The sequence below is a fragment of the Schistocerca nitens genome, chromosome 1 (genome assembly GCF_023898315.1).
Source record: "Schistocerca nitens isolate TAMUIC-IGC-003100 chromosome 1, iqSchNite1.1, whole genome shotgun sequence".
NCBI lineage: Eukaryota > Metazoa > Arthropoda > Insecta > Orthoptera > Acrididae > Schistocerca > Schistocerca nitens.
In genome coordinates this window covers 1,267,705,743-1,267,726,941 of record NC_064614.1, presented here as the reverse complement: position 1 = coordinate 1,267,726,941, position 21,199 = coordinate 1,267,705,743, and the positions used below count along the sequence as shown (strand labels likewise).

The following is a 21,199-nucleotide window of genomic DNA, read 5'->3' as shown; positions in this document are numbered from 1 at the left end:
TTATTTCTTTTGACAGTACCAAAGTTGTATCTAGGAACTGATAAATAGTTCTTCATGAAAATCATAAATGTTTTTCCTACAAATCAAAAAGGATAGATTGTTACCATATAGAAATATTGTCACAGACAGGCACAACAAAAGAACTGCTAAACATGTGACTTTTTGGCCAAAATGTCTTCATCTAAGGTAGACAAAACACACAATTCATGCAAGCACAACTCACACACATATGACTGCTGTCCGCGTGGCTACTGAGACCAGACTGCAAATGAATGTGCATGATGGGAGAAGCAATCTGGTTGTTGGGGGTAAGGAGGAGGCTGGGGCAGGGAGGTGGGGGGGGGGGGGAGATAGCAAGTTAGTGGTAGGGGATGGTAAAGTGCTGCTTGTGGAAGCATGCAAGGGTGTGGTGAGTACAGGTTAGGGCTGCTAGGTGCAGTTGGGAGGCTAGAGGGGGCAAGGGAAGTGGAAAAGAAGAGAAGTAGAGTAGGGGAGGAAGACTGTGGGTACGTTGATGGAATAGAAGGCTGTGTAATGCTGGAGAGTGAGCAGGGAATAGGGTAGGTGGGTGAAAGACAGAGACTAATGAAGGTGGAGGCCAGCACGATTATGGGTATGTAGGATATATTGCAGTAACAGTTGTCACCTGTACAATTCAGAGAAGCCGGTGTTGGTAGGACATATCCCGAAGGCATGGACTGTGAAGCAGTTACTGAAGTGAAGAACATTGTGTTGGGCGGCATGCTCAGCAACTGGGTGATCCAGCTCTCTCTTTGAGCTTTTGTTGGCTGTCACACCCACATAGAATGCAACACAGTGCTTGCAGTGTAGTGTGTAGATCACATGACTGCTTTCATAGGCCGTCCGTCCTTCCGTTGACTGGATAGGTGATGCTTGTGACTGGACTGGAGTGGGTGGTGTGAGGATCAATGGCACAGAATGCCATTCTGCGATTCTGTTGCTCCAGTCCTGGGTGGTACTTAGGAACAAGATGAGTGCTCCTTTGGCACTGTATGGTGGGACTCGGGGAAGTGATGGGTGACTGGAGAGATAAAGCCAGGACATACGTTTCTGTACAAGGATGGGAGGGTAATTTTGGTCTGTGAAGACCTCAGTGAGACAGTTGGTGTATTTGGGACCGCTCATCACTACACATGTGATGAGAACGGGTGGCCAGGCTGTATGGAAGCAACATCTTGATATGGAATGGGTGGCAGCTGTAGAAGTGGAGGTATTGTCAGTGTTTGGTAAGTTTGATAAGGACATAGTTACTGATGTAGCCATCTTTGAGGTGGTGTCAACATTGAGGAAGGTGGCTTGTTGGGTTGAGGAGGACAAGGTGAAGCAATTGGGGGAGTAGCTGTTGAGGTTCTGGAGGAATGTGGATAGAGTGTCCTCCCCCATAATCCAGATCACAAAGATGGACATCAGTGAATCCAAACCAGATGAGGGGTTCAGGATTCTGGGTGGTTTGGAATGAATCCTCTAGACAACTCATGAATAAGATGGTGCCATGTGGGTGCCCATTTCCGTACCATGGATTTGTGTGTAGGTGATGCCTTCAAAGATAAAGTAATTGTGTGTTGAGTCACCATATAGCGAGATGCTGAGTCGCAGATAGGCATAACAAAAATACTGTCTCAAATAAGCTTTTGGCCAGTTAAGCCTGCATCAAAAATAAATGACAGACACAGGCACACACTCATGCAAACGCAACTCACACACATGTGACTGTAGTGTCTGGCAACTGAAGCCACACTGCGAGCAGCAGTACCATTGTATGATGGGAGTAGCAACTGGGTGGAGGTAAGGAGGAGGCTGGGGTGGGGAGCGGGAGGGATAGCAAGTTAGGGGTGGCGGACAGTGAAGTTGGCGGACAGTGAAGTACTGCTGGGGAGCTCGCAGAGACAAGGTGGAGAGAGGGTAGGGCAGTTATGTGCAGTCGGGAGGTTAGATGGAGGGCTGGGGAGGGGCATACCAGAAAAGGAGAGAAGTAAGAAGACTAGGTGTGATGGTGGAATAAGGCTTGTGTAGTGCTGGAATGGGAACAGGGAAGGGGCTGGATGGTTGAGGACAATGATTAACAAAGTTTGAGGCCAGGAGGGTTACGGGAATGTAGGATATATTGCAGCGAAAGTTGGCACCTGTGCTGTTCAGAAAAGCTGCTGTTAGTGGGAAGGATCCATTTGGCACAGTCTGTCAAGCAGTCATGGAAATGTAGGATGTCATGTTTGGCAGCATGCGCAGCAACAGTGTGTTCCACTTGTTTCTTGGCCACAGTTCGTTGGTATCCATTCATGCAGACAGACAGCTTGTTCGCTATCATGCACACATAGAATGCAGCAAACTGGTTGGAGCTTAGCTTGTAAATCACATGACTGGTTTCGCAGAGAGCCTTGCCTTTGATGGTATAGGTGATGTTTGTAAGCGAACTGGAATAGGTGGTGGTGGGAGGATATATTGGACCTGTCTTGCATGTAGGTCTATTACAGGGGTATGAGTCTTGAGGTAAGGGGTTGTGAGCAGGGGTTGTACAGGGGTAGATGAGTATATTGTGTAGGTTCAATGGACGGTGGAATACCACTGTGGGAAGGGTGGCAAGGATAGTGGCCAGGTCATATTTTTACAGTCCATCCTGTATTTTCCATTGTTTGATAATTGTGTGTGAGGATATAGTCAGTCATCATGACCAGGAAGGAGGTTGTAAGTTTGGAATCAGTTAGACACTGGAAAAGGTGGTGTTCAATTGTGATAAGGCCATGGGTGGAAAGAGATGTTAGTGTAATTGGAGTTGGCATCAGTAGTTATGTGCAGGGTGTCATGTGATGGACCAGGTACTGTGGAGTCATATTGTGGAGTCTCAATGGGCAGGTTATGGATAACAGGCTGAAGATGTTGGTCTATAAGAGCAAAGATTCTCTCTGTGAGGGCACAGTAACTGTCCTCAAAGGGATGTTCTTAGTGGTTGGGATTATGGACTTCAGGAAGCACATAGGTGTTAGGAGAGGTGGGGTGAGGAAAGAGAGAGACTCATGGGAGCGGTTCTGGGAGTTGCCTAAGGATTTGAGGAGGGACTGGAGAAATCCTGTTGGATTTCTCGGATGGAGTTACTGTGATAGGGTTTGTAGGTGGACAAATCTGACTGCTGGCAGAGTCCTTCCACTAGGTAATCCCTTCAGTTCAGAACCATACTAGTGGAGCTTTTGTTAGCAGGTAGGACTATAAGGTTAGGATCAGTTTTTAGGTGGTGGATTGTGATTCTCTCTGTGGACCTAAGGTTAGCTTTGAATCTGAGGGATTTGGGGGATGATAGTGAGTCAAGGTTTGAGGTTCAGGAATTCCAGAATGTTAAGAGAGGGTGATTTGGTGGTGGGGGGAGGGGGATGGATCATGATTGGCTGGAGAAGTGAAGTGAGTCAGGCAGGGTTCCACATTGGTTTTGCAGTGAGTCCTCCTTATCCCCACCACACATATTGCGTCTCAAATAATGCGCATTTGCTCACAGTCTGGCCTCAGTGGCCAGAGGCAGTGGTCATGTGTGTGTGAGAGTTGTGCTTGTGTGAACATATGTGTGTTGTCTGCTCCAGAAGAAGGCCTTTTTGGCCACAAACTTACATGTTTAGCTGTCATTTTGTTGTGCCTATCTGCATCTCAACATCTCCTCTATATGGTGAGTAGTTATTTATCCTTTTCATAAGTTGTCATTATTCCATTCTGGATTTTCTATTGTTTGATTTTGCGTAACGGTTTTTCCTCCTTCCCACAACCCAGTATTGGCTTCCTTTGTTACTTTACTCAGTGTTCATCCCTTTCTTGCTCTGTTTTCCCATGTTGTACCTATCCTACCAAACTGCTCCATACTCTGACTTAATGAGCCACCCTGTATCAGCCATTTCATCCATAGACAATACACAGGTGCGTGACTTCACTGATTGATGGAGCAGTAACTCAAGTCTGATATTACTCCCATTGATATAATTTATCCGAGAACTTAAAATTGATCACTTTTCTTGCCTCACTCTCGCATATTTTCACATGTTATTTTCCATACCATCCTTTGACAAACAAATTTGTACCTCCTCCTACTAACTGCTCCTACTCTTTCTCCTCTTTCATCCCAGTACACACATCCCAGCCTCATCTAATTCAGTCACACCCATTGTCACCCTTCCTCAAACATATCCGCCAATTGATCTACATCCCCCATTATCATCTTTTTATTTATTTCTCTCTTTGATCTCATTGTGTTTTCACGATGTCAGTTCGTTTTGCCTCTCACTATCTGCCCTACTCCCTCGGGTTTCACCTTGTTTACCCATAGTTCATCTGTCCACCCATTTTGTGATTTGTTCCATGTATTTGTATGTATTTTACATTTTTCACGTGTATTTCTATGTTATTTGCCTATTTTTTAACCACTTTATCTTCCACTTTGGATCCTTTACTCCCTATCTCTGGCTGCAACCCATCCTTCCACAATGACCTGCATCTGTTCAGATTCTGACAGTCCTTAGCCCTCACCAACATAGTCTGCAAAACCATTTAAATCAGTTCCAAACCTCCTTACAGTACCTCCTCTCCATCCATAAAATTCTCCTGCTTTGCAATTCCAAATTCCTGTCCCCATCAGTCATATTAAAATTCCAGGAACTGGAGCAGAATGCACATCACCTCAAAAACCTTCTCTCCTTTTCCCAGTCCCTGCAGTGGAAACACTATTTCAGTACAAACATTACCCATCAGATTCAACCCAAAGCCAATGTTGAACACTCTCTGACTACATTCAGTCCTGCTGCCAGCCATGACCTAATCCCACTGCCCCCATATCACCCTCTGTTAACATTCCAGAATTTCTTAATATCAAACATTGCCTCACCGTCATTCCCCAAATCCCTCAATATGGAAACTAACTTTACACCTGCAGAAGGAACCACAATCCAGCACCTAAAAACTGATCCTGACTTTGTTATTCTACCTGCTGACAAAGGCTCCATCACTGTGGTTTTGAACTACAGGGGTTACCTGGCAGAGGAACTCTGTCAGCTGTCAGATTCATCTACCAACAAATCCTGCTACAGTGCACTCACTCCTGAAGTTCAACAGGATTTACACTCTCTCCTCAAATCCTTAGGCCCATCCCAGAACCTTCTCTCTCTCTCTCTCTCTCTCTCTCTCTCTCTCTCTCTCTCTCTCTCTCTCTCTCTCTCCCTCCCCCTCCCCCACCCCAACCCACCTCACCTCTACCGCTCCCTGACACTTTTACCTGCTACATTCTTCTTCAAGTCTGTAATCCCAACCACCAAGCACACCCCGTGGCCTGGCCAGTTACTGTGCTCCCACTGAGAGAATCTGCTCTCGTGGACCAATATCTTCAATCTATTACCCATGACCTATCTTCCTAACTAAAAGACACCAACCATTTTCTCCACTGCTCTCCACAGTTCCTGTTCCTTTACCACAATGACAATGTACCCTACTCATCACTACTGACTGTAACATCCGTAATGTCCATGGCCTTTCCACTATTGAACACTTCCTTTCCCAATGCCAAACTGATTTCAAACATATGACCTTCTTTCTGGTCCATATTCTCACCCACAATTACTTCACCTTTGAAGGCATCACCTACAAACAAATCCATGGTAAGGGAATGGACACTCACATGGCACCATCCTATTCATGGGCCATCTAGAGAAATCCTTCCTAATCACCTAGAATCTCAAACTCCTCACCTGGTTTGGATTCATTGATGGCACTGTGATACAGATTGAGGATGGGGACATCCTATCCACATTCCTCTAGAACCTCAACACCTCCTCCCCCATTTGTTTCACCTTCTCCTCCTCAACCCAGCAAGCCATCTTTCTTGGTGTTGTCCTCCACCTCAAAGATGGCTACATCAGTACCTCTGTCCATATCAAGCCTAAAGGCCGCAGCAATACCTGCACTTCTATAGCTGCCACCCATTCCATAACAAGAAGTCCTTTTTGTACAGTGAAGCCACCCACGTCCCTCGCATCTGTAGTGATGAGCAGTTGCTCTCCAAATATACCAATGGTCTCACCGAGCCTTTCACGGGCTGTGTGAGTTATGCTTGCACATGTATATGTGTGTTTGTTTTGTCTGCTTTAGAAGAAGGCCCTTTGGCCAAAAGCTCACACATTTAGCAGATTTTTTGTTCTATGTGATCCTTGATTTTCCTTTGTAATTGATCAATGATTAAGGCATATTTCCTGAAGATGTATATGTGCTTTAGCAACTACCATCTGTAAGACTGGAGGTAAGTAACCACTACTAATAACACACTTCCTCGCTCCTCACAGTCTTTTCAAAACTGTTTAAGAAAGCTTAAGAGTAATCCTATCAAGTGAGCAGAAGATTTTAATATTATATTTGAGACACCACCATAACCAGCAGAATTACTGCTTTTTAATGACCCAGTAAATTTCCTTATGGGTTGCGATTTTGGAACTGATATATGTTGGTGGTGCGTGCATTGTCTACACATGCATTTATGTTCAGTTTTTTAGTAGTGAGTGCACAGTTTGCTCCAGCTCTGAATAAGTAATGACTGAATTTGGTGGTCAATGATATGAAAGTGTCACTGTTACTTCCACACTGGAGGCTCAGTTTCATTTTGATCATTATTTTTACCTGTTTTGCATTTGATAATATTCCAGATTGTTTTGTCTTATTCTTGAAGTATTTTATTATTTGAGTATAGTGCATGAGGTTCTATTTATTTTTATTGTTATTATTATTTTTTTTAAAATGACAGGCGTGACAGCTTCACATTACTGGTGGTAATAGTGTTTCAGTTCTTGACTTCAGCTTGTCTCCAGGAGTTCTCCATCCATTGTCCTAGTTTTTGTTTGATTTTACCCCTACTTGCTTTAGTGAAAAATGATGATCAAAGTGCTGTTGGAAGGCGTTTGAGAAAGAGTTAAATATTTCATCTACACTGCTGGCATTATAAATTTCTTCCTGGCAGTCTTCCCTTTATTTTCCTCTAAACACTGAAATTGAGTCATTGTTTATGATTTTGTATTTCAATACTTTCTTCTATCACCTGTAGCTACATGGTCAGTATGTTCTATTGTCAAGATCATATAATCCATTGACTGTTGTGTTTGTAGCTAAATCACTGAAGGTTTGTTGGATCTAAAAGCAAATTGTCAATGGCTGTTGCACAATTCCCTTCAATCATTGTAGAGAATTTTACTGTGGCAAATAGTCCAAAACTGGAAATCAAGAACTCTAGGTGCCCTCCATCAGTACAATCAGACAGAAAATTAATACAAAAGTCTCCAAAAAATAATGTTTCTCCTATTAATTTTTAATAAGGCTGTCCTCATCTGAGTTATGAAGTGTAAGATATATCCTGCTGGTGGTCTGTGAACTGTCAGTGCTACAAGCATGTACTTCTCCCTGGTCTGCTGTTGTGGCACAGGATTAAAAGACTTGTTCAGCACAATATTAAACTTGAAAGGCTTGCAACTTAAGTCCACTTTTAGCATGTGTAGCCAACTCTGTTTTCCTTCTTGCTGGTTCTAGAGTAGTATGATATTACCTTTTATCCATCAAGATAAATCCACTCCATTAATTTCTGTGTGATTTTTTGGTGTGCACGACAAAACTGTTGACGTTCCATCTATCCATTCATGTTCCTTATTTATGTGAGAAATTTTCCTCTCTTATTGATGAAGCTTCTGGTATTTTGACTGAAGGCTCTAAATGAATTTTCTTTAACTTTCATGAATTTGTCCAAGTTGCAGAATTTAATTTCCTAGTAGCTGGTTCAAATGCAGCTCTATTGTTTCTGTTGTTAGGATAAATGTACTCCAGAAAAAGCCTAGTACACATATTGCAAATCACTGTTATAGGATGGGTATGTCAGATTGGATGCTCTTGGCAAAGTAATCTACCGGAAGCATTCAGATATAAACTGTATTAGGTATGATGTGATTGAGGGAAGGACAGTTCATCTGTTATACCAATGTGTGAATGTTCCTCTCTCCTGAGTGATTTTCCAAGCCCTTCATTGACATGCTCCACAGAATGCTTCATCCAGGGTTAATCATACAGCTCAAAGAGAGACATGATCTATGCATTAGTGTGAGGACATTCTCGGCAGTGTGTCTGGTGTCAGCTGGGACAGTGTAGTGCTCTCTCTCTCTCTCTCTCTCTCTCTCTCTCTCTCTCTCTCTCTCTCTCTGTGTGTGTGTGTGTGTTTTTTTTTTTTTTTTTTTTTTTTTTTGTTTTTTACTTCTGAAGAAGTACTGTATCTGAAAGCTTTGCTTATCCACCACCTAAACTATATGTTCAGTTGTTACCTTTACTTCTTTCATAATTTGCATTCAACAATGGACTTCCCATTATCACATTTTTATTTATATCTTGTTTCTTTCCTTTTGTTTGTTTATTGAAAATAAACCACTTCATTTTTATATAAGCTGTCTGTAATTAGAGTTATAAAAGTTTATAGTTGTAGGGAAGCTATCTTAATGGTTTGTCAGGTGAACCAACTACTCTAATAATTCTATGTAATGGGTAAGAGAAAAACCCACAACTATTATTCTTTGGATAAGCTTCTCGAATTACCTGTGAAAAGTTGGAGAGATGTAGTTGATCATGATGATCAAATGAAGGGAAAAGTGTAAATAAATAAGGAACTGTGATGGAAAACCTGAACAATCTACTTCAGCTTGACAATGATAAATATTGCAACTAAATAACAGTCAAGGTTAAATATACAAAATGCCCAGGGAGTATAGTGAGAAATTTAAGTAAATTGCAATACTGGAGGAAGAAATGTGTAGGAGCCACAAGGGTAGAAAGTTATAATAAAGAAGTGTACAGTATGAGAGGGTTAACATAGTTTAGTAAGTAGTTGGTTTTGGGTGTGCATATCATACGTGGCTGCAGAGATTCTAAAAAGAAAGCTGGGAAGAACATGTTGTTGCCTTGGTGGAATATTACAGCGAGAGCTTCAGCGAGTATTTCCTCCATATGATCGCTGCAGACATATATGCTGCTTATACTAAGCTGTTTTTCTGAACTGAGTTTTTGGTGACCATGTTATAGAAATGAAGCCATAAATTCTTAATTTCACACAAATATTAGTGAGAAATATGTGCAATTTATACTATGAACACTTTTGTACTCACAAAAATAGTTGAGACAGTGCAGGTACCATGATTGCAAATCTCATATTCTGCAACCACCATCATTTGTTTTAACTGAAGACCTCTGCAGATATTTCTGTTCTTAGAGACTGCCTTTCCCAACCTTCTTTAGGTGGTTGTGCCTTCTTTGATAGATGCAGCTTTGGACATGATTGTTTGTTTAAAGTTTCTGAATCCTTGAGACAAAAGGCAGTTTTGCAGATAAATGTAAAATAAATGTCAGACTTAAATTATTAGCTACTGACTAACTTTTTTCCTTTTAATCAGCAGACACTGAAACTACGATTCAGCAAAGATCACAGGGTAGCAGAAGTAAGGCGACTGCTGCAATCATCACAGCCAGTTAGAATTGCCATACCACAGCAGCCAGAAGTGTCAGACCACGAGTACATAGAAGAGCAAGAGAAACATCTTTATGCCCTGTGTACTCGTACAATGGCTTTACCTGTCGGAAGGTAAGAAATTTAGAACAGTTTTGTTGCATGGAACATAACCAGATTTTAGCTCATTAGACCACCATCAGTTGACAAATAACTAGCATCGACAAGGGACAGTAATGCGCAAGGAATAGAACCTTTAACTAAAGGCAGTACCCAACACACAGAATCGTGGTTATTACATTAGGTAGTAAATGTCAGTTTGAGTGATCATCACTGCTGTTGTGTACCAGATATGCTCCAATAGTTAGTGGCTTTGTGTGGTGCAACAGTGTCAACTATGTACACATTGATACATAATTATTATTGTTCTTTTTACGTTAGAAAGATGTGGGTTGCTATATACGAGGTACGATGATGGCAACCGGCTGACTAATGATATTATAGGTGTACAATAGTGTTAAATTACAGTAATAAAGTACACAGCTGCAAATAGATTTCAAGGACTTTTTATATAAAGTCTTTGTTCCTATTTATTTGTAATGGAAAGAGTAAACATATTCACCCAGTGTGTGTGTGTGTGTGTGTGTGTGTGTGTGTGTGTGTGTGTGTTTTGCTTCTCTTATTGCTTTTCCTTAGTGGATTTTTTACCAAAGCTATTTCATTCTCTTCTAATTTTTTTTGCAAAAGTGGACGTAACTGAGCAATGTGTGGCTATGAAATTTTGCAACGTACTCAGAAAAATTGCTGCAGAGACTGTTAGAAAAAATGCTGCGGACACTGTTGAGGTGTTGGAAACAGCTAATGAAAAAGATGCTGGGGGGATACTCAGATGTTTTTCTCTTTTCAAAAATGGCAACAGATCGAGTGATGACAAACCTTATTCTGGACGTCTGTCAATTGCTCGGATTGATGAAAAATCACGAAAATTCATGAACTTGTGCTCAAAGACTGGTGATACACCGTAAGGGGGGAGGGGGGCTGAGAAAACAGGCTTAACTGTATTGTGTTGGAGTTTAGTTCAGTGAATTTCAGCAGAATATGTGTGCATAAGGTTCTGACTGACCAGCAAAAAGAGTATCAAGTGAAAGCATGCTTTCAAAGAATTGCTCAAAACTGAGTTTGAAATTTTTTTGAACATTGTTACTAGTGATGACTCATAGTGCCACGGTTACAACCTTACAATCAAACAACAATCAAGCCACTGGAACATGTCATTCAAGCCTTGCACAATAAAGCTCCTCAAGTGAAGTCAAACAAAGATGACGCTCTTTTTTTCCCTTTATTGAATGTGAATGGGGAGTCTGGATTCAGAGTTTGTTCCACCAGGTCGGGTCAAGCTTTCAGTCCCAAACTTCAGATAAGATTTATAGGTCTGATCTGTGACAGATAAGGAGCTGATTTTTCTGTTATGACAATTCTTATGCTCACACAGCCATCTCACTGTGCCAATTGTGGCAAAAATGGCATGACTCTCATGTCCTACCCACCTTACGCACCTGACTTAACTCTGAACGATTCATTTTTGTTTCTGCAAATGAAGGAAAGTGTTAAGGACACTGAAATATTAGAAATTCTTATATTCCCATATTGATTAGGAACAATGGTACTATAGATAATCATCTCTGATAGATCTTTCAAATGCTTTGTTATTTACTATGCCTTGTATGTGTTGTGGCTACTTGTTGGACAGTTTTATCCCTGCATAATTTTGACAGATACTTGTATTGTCAAAATACAAGTTTCATTTTATTCTTGTGCTGTCAGTGCTACTGAAATTGTTTTCATGTTGACAACGCACTGTGGAAGATCTACACACCTATCCATTGAACATAACCATTAGTGGAAATTACAGCTTTTCTTAGCAGCTACTGAGGCAATGTTTTTTTTATGCCTCAAACTATTAACAGCAATAGCAGCACAATGTGGAAAATCTGTAAACTTACTTGTAAGTGCGTGTCACCATTTTCATACTGTCCAAAGGCTTGTCAACATATTGAGTCTTGTTGATGCCTCAGTAGCACACTATATGGAGAGTTCTTACATTTACTCTTTCCATTATTATATTACACCTAGGACTTTTCATTATTTCTTTCTGATTAGCTTTTACCAAATGTAGAATCCTTTGTACCTGTCAGACAGGTATGAATGAGACTGTGTCTTCTATGAAATGAGAATTACTAGAAGTCCTTGTTTTGCAGCTGTGTTGTAGAGTACATTGATGGAGCCAACCTGAGGACTCCATCTTGCTCTCTGTCATATTCTCTGAGTGTATCCTCAGGATTTGCTTACCAGATGTTGGAATTCTGGGAAATGGAGCTACAGATTAAGTAGCTTAGCATGGGAAATATTGTAGTACAGTGTAATGGTCCTCTGCATGTGATCATCTCACTCATTAGGCAAATAATCGTGTTTATGGGAGGAAGAATCATTATGGGATGACACAGGAAATGGACAACACAGGAAATGGACCCACAGTTGTGTAGTGATTGTGGTGTATAGATCCCTGTTTTAACAGCATATGTTTTATATCAAGATAAGAACTTTCTCTTGATTTTATTTGATGTTGGGAAAATGTGATAAAGGTTTTTAAGATTGTGTATTATGTATTCTTTACCACTTAAGCTATTGTTATTAATGACTTAAAAAAATATATCTGTTTTCAGTGCAATGAGCTGAACTCGTACTTTTTTTCATCAATGAGCAGCCAGCCAGACTCCCCTTTTAATTATTTTAGCTCCTGCTTTGTTGTTCTGCTGGGGTTCGTTTGCAGATTTTTCATCATAGCCTTAGTGCCAATTATTTTGTGTGTGTGTGTGTGTGTGTGTGTGTGTGTGTGGATGTGAGATGAATGCATGTGGGAGTAGGACAGAATGGATCAAGTGACAATTATCATTTTAACTTTCACAATATAAGTTTATAATGCTTGTATGTTCACATCTTTGCTTGTTTCAGGGGAATGTTCACATTAAGAACTGCAGCTCCTATCATAACAGAAACGCTTAGCATACCTCGACTCTGTCTGACAGGACGAGCAGCACCTCGTGGGACAACAGTCGATTTGTCACACATTGATGTTGTTCCCAATATGAACATGTGGCCTCTCTTCCACAATGGAGTTGCTGCAGGCCTCCGAATAGCACCAAATGCATCAGATATTGAATCTGCGTGGATTGTGTTCAACAAACCAAAGGTCTTGTGCAATTGTTTAATGTTTTGTCAATTGGCATAGCAACAGTGCATAAAAATACTTTTAAAATATACAGTAAACCCTCACTTTTACACTTTTCAAGGGACTCAAAAAAAAGAAAAAATGGTGTAAAATGCGGGAAAATGTAAAATATTGAAAATAATGTTTTAAGCTATAAAAGTTATGTATAGGAACCCCCTTCACTTATTATAAATGATATATGTATGTAATAGGCAATCAAATACTTGTCAGGGACTTGTTTATTATCTAATAAAACCTGCTGAAGTAACTGGAACTGGTAACTGGCTGCGAAGTAGAAACATTTGACTTAATTTCGTACATCATAACTGATGTTTCCAGAAAGCCTGCAGCTGTCATTCATTATTTAAATACTGAAACACTGCACAAGTCATGTATTTTTTCATGCTCAGGCAAGATATGCTTTGAGAATTTTTCCTCATTGTCAAATGCAAATATTCACATAATTATTTTGTATGCTGTTCTGTGTATCTTACACTATAATCGTCTTTTTGAGGTCATCAGGTACTGTGCTTTCTCAGTTATGTAGAAAACCACACATGCAAACTATCATTCACATTGTTTGTTTTTTAAATATCACAAAAGATACATATGTAAATATTGCACTTGACAAAAGAATAAATTCTCTAAGCACGCTTGCTGTGTATGAAAAAGTACATCGTAAGTGCTCTGTTTTTGTACTGAAAACATTTGAGCAACATAAAGCGAGCAAAGGTGTCAGCTAGCACTACAAGTGGCCAAATGGTGAAACACACTAAATATGCCAGAATGAGATTTTCACTCTGCAGCGGAGTGTGCGCTGATATGAAACTTCCTGGCAGATTAAAACTGTGTGCCCGACCGAGACTCGAACTCGGGACCTTTGCCTTGTTATTAATGGCAAGGCAAAGGTCCCGAGTTCGAGTCTCGGTCGGGCACACAGTTTTAATCTGCCAGGAAGTTTCATATCAGCGCACACTCCGCTGCAGAGTGAAAATCTCATTCTGGAAACATCCCCCAGGCTGTGGCTAAGCCATGTCTCCGCAATATCCTTTCTTTCAGGAGTGCTAGTTCTGCAAGGTTCGCAGGAGAGCTTCTGTAAAGTTTGGAAGGTAGGAGACGAGGTACTGGCAGAAGTAAAGCTGTGAGTACCGGGCGTGAGTCGTGCTTCGGTAGCTCAGTTGGTAGAGCACTTGCCCGCGAAAGGCAAAGGTCCCGAGTTCGAGTCTCGGTCGGGCACACAGTTTTAATCTGCCAGGAAGTTTCACACTAAATATGGTTCGACAGAGGTGTCACGATGATCACAATAATCACAAAGCTGCGCATGTGCAGTAGAGGCAGTTTGGAAGTGGTTGCAATTGGCAATGATACCTCCATTTGAAGGAACCTAGTTACTCCTACCAGCCATCACGTTATGTAAAGCTTGGCAGAGTCAGGAGATACGACATGAATTGTTTCAACTTTTACCTGTTTGTTGGTTCAGATGTGCTCAGTAGAGTGCCCTGTTGTCAAGAAACTTAACCACGCAATGTTTAATGGCCAACACTGTGCCAGCAGTATTTCACATGTTACATCAGTTTTTTTCTCCACAAACATTTTTTTCATAAAGCATAAATTGCAGGAAAATTATAAGTATGTTAATGCAAAATTGGGTATGAATTAACATTATGGACATAGGAAATTTGACAGAAATGATGAAAAATGTAAACAGTGGGAAAACGTTAATTCTGGGAACATAAAAGTGGGGCTATTCTGTATATACAAGGGTTGGAACTTTGATAGTTGCAACTATGTATTTACAGCTCGTAAAAAAATAGATACGGGTTTCAAAGTTTTACTGATCTTCAAAGTAGTCAGCAGCATTGTGTATAACCAATTGCCAGCAATGTGGAAGTCGTAGGATACGCTTAGCAGTGCCAGTGTGTTGACAGTTCGAGCAGCGCAGTCTATTGCCGGATGAATTTGTAGCAGTTCTGGAGCAAATGTCGTGAAGTGCCTCCTTCAGTTCAGAAATCGAGTTGAACTCATGAGGGCTTAAGTCAGGGGAGTGCAGTAGGTGCTACAGCACTTAGCAGCTCCATCAGTCAAACAAATCAATAACAGCTTATGCTGTATGTGCTTGAGCATTGTCCTGCAAAATGATGCTCAGGTCCTGCAGAAAGTGTCATCTCTTCTGTCTTTAAGCTGATCATAGGCTGTGTTCCAAAAAATGAACAGCATAGAGAAAGAAGTGGTGACACTTTCTGTAGGATATGAACATCATTTTACAGGACATTGCTTGGATGCAAGCTGTAACTGATTTGTTTCGTCGATTGGGCTGGGAACTGCTGTACCACTCACCACTCTCCCTTGACTTAAGCCTTCATGTGTTCAACTCGATTTCTAAACTGAAGGAAGCACTTCACGGCATTCGCTTCAGAACTGCTAGAAATTTGTCCAGCAATAGGCAGCGCCGCTCGAACTGTCAACACAACTGGCACTGCTGAGAGTATCCTACGACTTCCACATTGCTGGCAATAGGTTATACACAATGCTGGTGACTACTTTGAAGATCAGTAAAACTTTGAAACATGTATCTATTTTTTACGGGCTGTAAATACATAGTTGCCACTATCAAAGTTCCAACCCTTGTATATACAGAATAGACCCACTTTTATGTTCTTTGGTCTATTTCATCTTTTTATGCTGATTTCCGATCATGATAATAATTCGTTTAGCTTAAGTTTTACCTTTAAAAAAATAAAAAATAAGAAAGTTCTTTATATCCGAAGGTAAAAAACACTGCTTGGTGTAAAACTCACTGCTGATTCTTCTGTGCTGAGTTTTGAAAAATCCTTGTTTAATTAATTAACAGTGTTCCCTTTGCAATGAACATATTCAATTGCTGATGTGAAGGTAAAGCAGTGGTGCAGTCTCGTGACTAGACTATCGGCCTGACAGCAGGTACAGTGCCAGCCATTCTGTTCGTCACAGCACTAGGAGGCGGAAGGGTAGCAGGTTCCTCATGTCGGCTGTCTTTTTTCCCTGACAAAAATCTTCAGCATTCATTTTGACAGGAGGCTGAGTGGACCTGAGGCTGTATTGGAGGGACTGGAATGAGGAAAAATCCCCACCACTGTCTGATTGAACCTGGGATCTCCAGGGTCAGAGTTAAGTGCTCGGCTCACCTAGACCACCTTGGCCTCTTACTGAAATGGCACTGATTTGTAAAATCTTATTTATGGGTGACACAACCAATGAGACTGATCTATTGAGCACATTACTACCTTATTTTTTGTAGATATTTGAGCACTATGTTTTTAGGGCCTCTGAAGTGGTTTAGTATTTTGTCCTCCATTGGAAACATCAGATCCACAGCTTTTATATTATTTTCACTATCATAACTGCAGTGCTAATGATGCCAACTAGCAGAGATGTAACCAAAATAACTCGTGCAGCTAAAATCATGGCAACACAATCGATATGACACAATACTTTTTTCCTAAAGTCAAGAACAAACGAAGAGGCAAAGGTAATGCAACAAAAACTAATAACCTTAATTAACCCACCAAAGAGAAAACTTGTATACGGAAGATAAAGTAAATAAAAAACATAGTCATCCTGGAAACTGCTATACAAAGTGACACGGAAAAGATAGTGAACAACAAAAAGCTGTAAGAGACACTGATTTATAAACTGTCTTAGGAAAAGAAACCTTTAATGTTAGTGTACGACATCCCAGAGGATGCAGATGCGAATACACTAAAAGACACGATACACGTGCAGAAATGGCTAAGGAAGGCTTTGAAAGTTGCTTTACAGTACGATTTAGGACAGGACCAAGGGTAAGAAGAGTGATTTATAAAGTTATTGAAGTGGGCCCTGAAATTAGAACAGCTCTTTTGAGCTGAAGAAAAGTGTATCTCGGGTTTCGTTTGGATTCAGTGAAGGACTATCTAGTAGTGAAGTGGCGTGTTCAGTATCAAAACTTTGGTGATTTGGTAAAACATTGTGGTAAACAAGTAGTAATTTGTGGATATTGTGGGGAAGAAGGCCATATAAGGAAAAGACTGCAATAAAATCAAAAAACTGGCAGTGTGTGTGCCATGTAAATATAGAATAAAAAAATCCACAGTGAACAGAGATGAGTGTCACATGTATCAAACCCTCCTAACAAGGCAGATTTTAAGAATGGATTATAGGTAGGTGTCTTGTAACTCTAGGAAGCGATGAGAACTCTAATGACACCTTTAAGTTCCATCTATGTAAGAAATGTAAATCACCATTGAGGAGGAGGGATGCCGAAAGAACGAGAAATTTCAGGCAAAAAGTGAGCAGTAATTACCATAGAAAAAAGCATGTGACACAGGCCAATGTAGAGCATCGTGCACTTGCAAAAAAGCAGGAAAGATGCTTTTGGTGAAAATTCAGAACTGTGTGGTGTAATAGAGAAGCATGATCATAGGCGGATGTGGGACTGATATATGCTGCAGGTAATCAGGATTTGGTGACACAAACTGGGCAGTTGCATGTAGAAAGCAACTGCACACATCCCGAGGAATACACAGTGCTACCTATAGAAGTAAAACAAGATTTACCAATGATGGATGTGAATCTGCAACAAAAACAGTACGAGATTCAGAGCCAGTTCACACAGGAAGCAAATACCTACTACAAAGAAGTAAACAATAAGACACAGACTGGAACAGATCCTCGACAGATCTATGAAAGAATAGAGAACGTTATACTGCTAACTAGGCTGGAAGAGCTGATGACGTTTACTGCGATGTTAAAATATTTAGTAAGCTATAAGCATGGAGAAGGGGAGTGTATTACTTTTCCTGCACCTGATTTCATGGATAGAATCCATCTCAAGTGAGCAATCTGCCAACAGAAGTAGAAAAACTGGAGAAGTTATTGAAGCAGATTTCTGCCTCAAGAAATGAATTATTATCCTTAGATCCATTGTACAAGCACTGTGTGATGACACATGGTCATATAGCATGGGATTACAGGTGAGTAGGGCATGATTGTTGAATATATACCAATCATCCCTTATGGAGATAAAGATAGGACAACTTAATGCCATGAGAAGTGTCAGCATATTGCATGAGGCTAGAAGATTGGCAGAAGAGTTGTACTTAGATCTGCAGGAAAGATCCGCAGTATGCCAATAACTGCCCAGACAGTCACACAAGGGCAACATCCTGTCGCAGCAATAATAGTATTTAACAAGCCATAACAGTGACAAAAATATCACAGTACTTTTCAGAACACATAATCTGTGTGGAAATGTTGCCTGGAAGGGAGAGTTGCATCCTGGTTTCCATATAAATTCAATTTAGTTATGAGGTTGATGACATTTGCTAAAAATAAAGGATATTATCATATTTACTTGAGTATAAAATGACACTGAATATAAGATGACTTCCTTTTCTTAAGCAGACCTGAGCCGAAACAAGGCCCCCGGAGTAGACAACATTCCATTGGAACTACTGACGGCCTTGGGAGAGCCAGTCCTGACAAAACTCTACCATCTGGTGAGCAAGATGTATGAAACAGGCGAAATACCCTCAGACTTCAAGAAGAATATAATAATTCCAATCTCAAAGAAAGCAGGTGTTGACAGATGTGAAAATTACCGAACAATCAGTTTAATAAGCCACAGTTGCAAAATACTAACACGAATTCTTTACAGACGAATGGAAAAACTGGTAGAAGCGGACCTCGGGGAAGATCAGTTTGGATTTCGTAGAAATACTGGAACACGTGAGGCAATACTGACCTTACGACTTATCTTAGAAGCTAGATTAAGGGAGGGCAAACCTACGTTTCTAGCCTTTGTAGACTTAGAGAAAGCTTTTGACAATGTTGACTGGAATACTCTCTTTCAAATTCTGAAGGTGTCAGGGGTAAAATACAGGGAGTGAAAGGCTATTTACAATTTGTACAGAAACCAGATGGCAGTTATAAGAGTCGAGGGGCATGAAAGGGAAGCAGTGGTTGGGAAGGGAGTAAGACAGGGTTGTAGCCTCTCCCCGATGTTATTCAATCTGTATATTGAGCAAGCAGTAAAGGAAACAAAAGAAAAATTCGGAGTAGGTATTAAAATCCATGGAGAAGAAATAAAAACTTTGAGGTTCGCCGATGACATTGTAATTCTGTCAGAGACAGCGAAGGACTTGGAAGAGCAGTTGAATGGAATGGATAGCACTTGAAAGGAGGATATAAGATGAACATCAACAAAAGCAAAACGAGGATAATGGAATGTAGTTGAATTAAGTCGGGTGATGCTGAGGGAATTAGATTAGGAAATGAGACACTTAAAGTAGTAAAGGAGTTTTGCTATTTGGGGAGCAAAATAACTGATGATGGTCGAAGTAGAGAGGATATAAAATGTAGACTGGCAATGGCAAGGAAAGCGTTTCTGAAGAAGAGAAATTTGTTAACATCGAGTATAGATTTAAGTGTCAGGAAGTCGTTTCTGAAAGTATTTGTATGGAGTGTAGCCATGTATGGAAGTGAAACATGGATGATAAATAGTTTGGACAAGAAGATAATAGAAGCTTTCGAAATGTGGTGCTACAGAAGAATGCTGAAGATTAGATGGGTAGATCATATAACTAATGAGGAAGTATTGAATAGGATTGAGGAGAAGAGAAGTTTGTGGCACAGCTTGATCAGAAGAAGGGATCGGTTGGTAGGACCTGTTCTGAGGCATCAAGGGATCACAAATTTAGTATTGGAGGGCAGCGTGGAGGGTAAAAATCGTAGAGGGAGATCAAGAGATGAATACACTAACCAGATTCAGAAGGAAGTAGGTTGCAGTAGGTACTGGGAAATGAAGAAGCATGCACAGGATAGAGTAGCATGGAGAGCTGCATCAAACCATCTCAGGACTGAAGACCACAACAACAACAAGCAGCTCCTTGAGAAGACTTATTTTTTAACAAGTTCTGGCTAACCCAAAATTACAAGCTTTTATAGGTGTAAGGTATCTACATAAAAAGTTAACAGTGCATCTATTTTGAACTTATGCCATTGATTCACGGTCTACATTTTGATAGAACAAGAAGAAATACAATAAACGAAAAGAAATGGTTTACATTATCTTCACTACTTGTATTATTTATTGTTCTCCCTAACAGGACAGCTATGAAACTGAGGTTGTAATTATAGTGGGACCTGAGAATACAGCTGGTTCGATAATTGTGTGAGAATGTTACAATGTCCCGTGCTTCCAAACACATCGTCTGCCTGCTACTCTCTCAAAGGCTGTATAGAACCAGCAACCGACACAACCCCTATTGGTCCCGTCATACCTCATGGTGAACATGGACAACATTGCTGCATGAAATACATAAGTATGCCCCAGGACCCTCATGCAGAAATGTATGCTGTTGTTGACTATTTGTTGAATTTTAAAGTTATTTCATTTCCGAGTACAAATGGATTCGGGCAAACTGTAGTTTAAACATGGTAGATGTTCAAAAAAAGCCAAAGTATGCAGTATATGAGGTACGCAGTATAGATTCCCGTGGTTGGCAGCACAGCGAAATTTGCTGCCTGCTCACCACTCCCCTCTCCGTGCTCATCATAGTTCTTAGCCAAGCTGGTGTCACTGTTCCTGCTCCAATCCTTCCATAGTGCTGTGCTTGCACAATAGTAGACACGGATGCCAGTACCATCTAGGGCGCAGGCCATATGCAACAGTAACAATTAGTACGTAAATAAAAGATCACAATTGCGATTCAATCCAATTCACATCCTGTGAGCTAGTGATGCGCCTGTTGGTACTATCTCTACAACATGTCTTTCCGCTATAATTTATTCTTGTGATGACAATTAAAGTCAGTTTAATGTGATTTATTTTGTTTGTTAGGCATTCAATTCATGATTAATTTACTTTCTTGTTTCATCTGAATGACGCCCTCTTGTTCTAAAGCTGATTAAAAGCTGGTGACAATTTCACCTGGTATTCTAGTATGTGAACAGCAACAGACTTTCTCATTTGTCACCTGGTTTGTAAATCATTACAGTTTCTCATAACCAAATAAAATAATGACTTGGGTTCAGAATCAAGTAATGGTTTTTGAAGAACAAGATTTTTGCCTTTGAATATTACCTTTACTTTAAAACCAGCATAAATGTACGTATATTGTGTCCATATGTGTATGAGAACTTTTATTCCAAAAACTGTTCAAGTACAGCAAAAGTTTGGAAATTGATAGAATTTAATGCTATTTCCTCCTGTGTTCACAAAATTGTCAATTTTTAAGCAGAGAATTAGGTTGTTGTTGTGGCTGGTTCATAGTGTCTTGCGTATCCTTTGCAATAGAGCCACAAGTCAAATGTCATGTGATTGTTCGAGCAAGTTCAATACTGTAGTGAGCACTTCTGCATATAGGAAAATCTTGAGCCTATTCAAGTGAAAGCATTGTTTGCTAAGC

General features: G+C 40.4%; 1 protein-coding gene across 2 annotated transcripts in view; it reads left to right on the top strand.

The window, feature by feature from the left end:
* The window catches only part of LOC126201939 (anaphase-promoting complex subunit 1), a 367,756-nt gene that overhangs the window by 173,958 nt on the left and 172,599 nt on the right, over positions 1 to 21,199 (top strand). Inside the window, exons 19-20 of one of the 2 annotated variants that reach the window (XM_049936824.1) lie at positions 9,456 to 9,640; positions 12,518 to 12,755. In XM_049936824.1, coding sequence (XP_049792781.1) covers positions 9,456 to 9,640; positions 12,518 to 12,755 — 423 coding nt within the window. Of the gene's footprint in view, positions 1 to 9,452; positions 9,641 to 12,517; positions 12,756 to 21,199 lie in introns of both variants that reach the window. The other variant, XM_049936823.1, reaches the window with a different exon arrangement.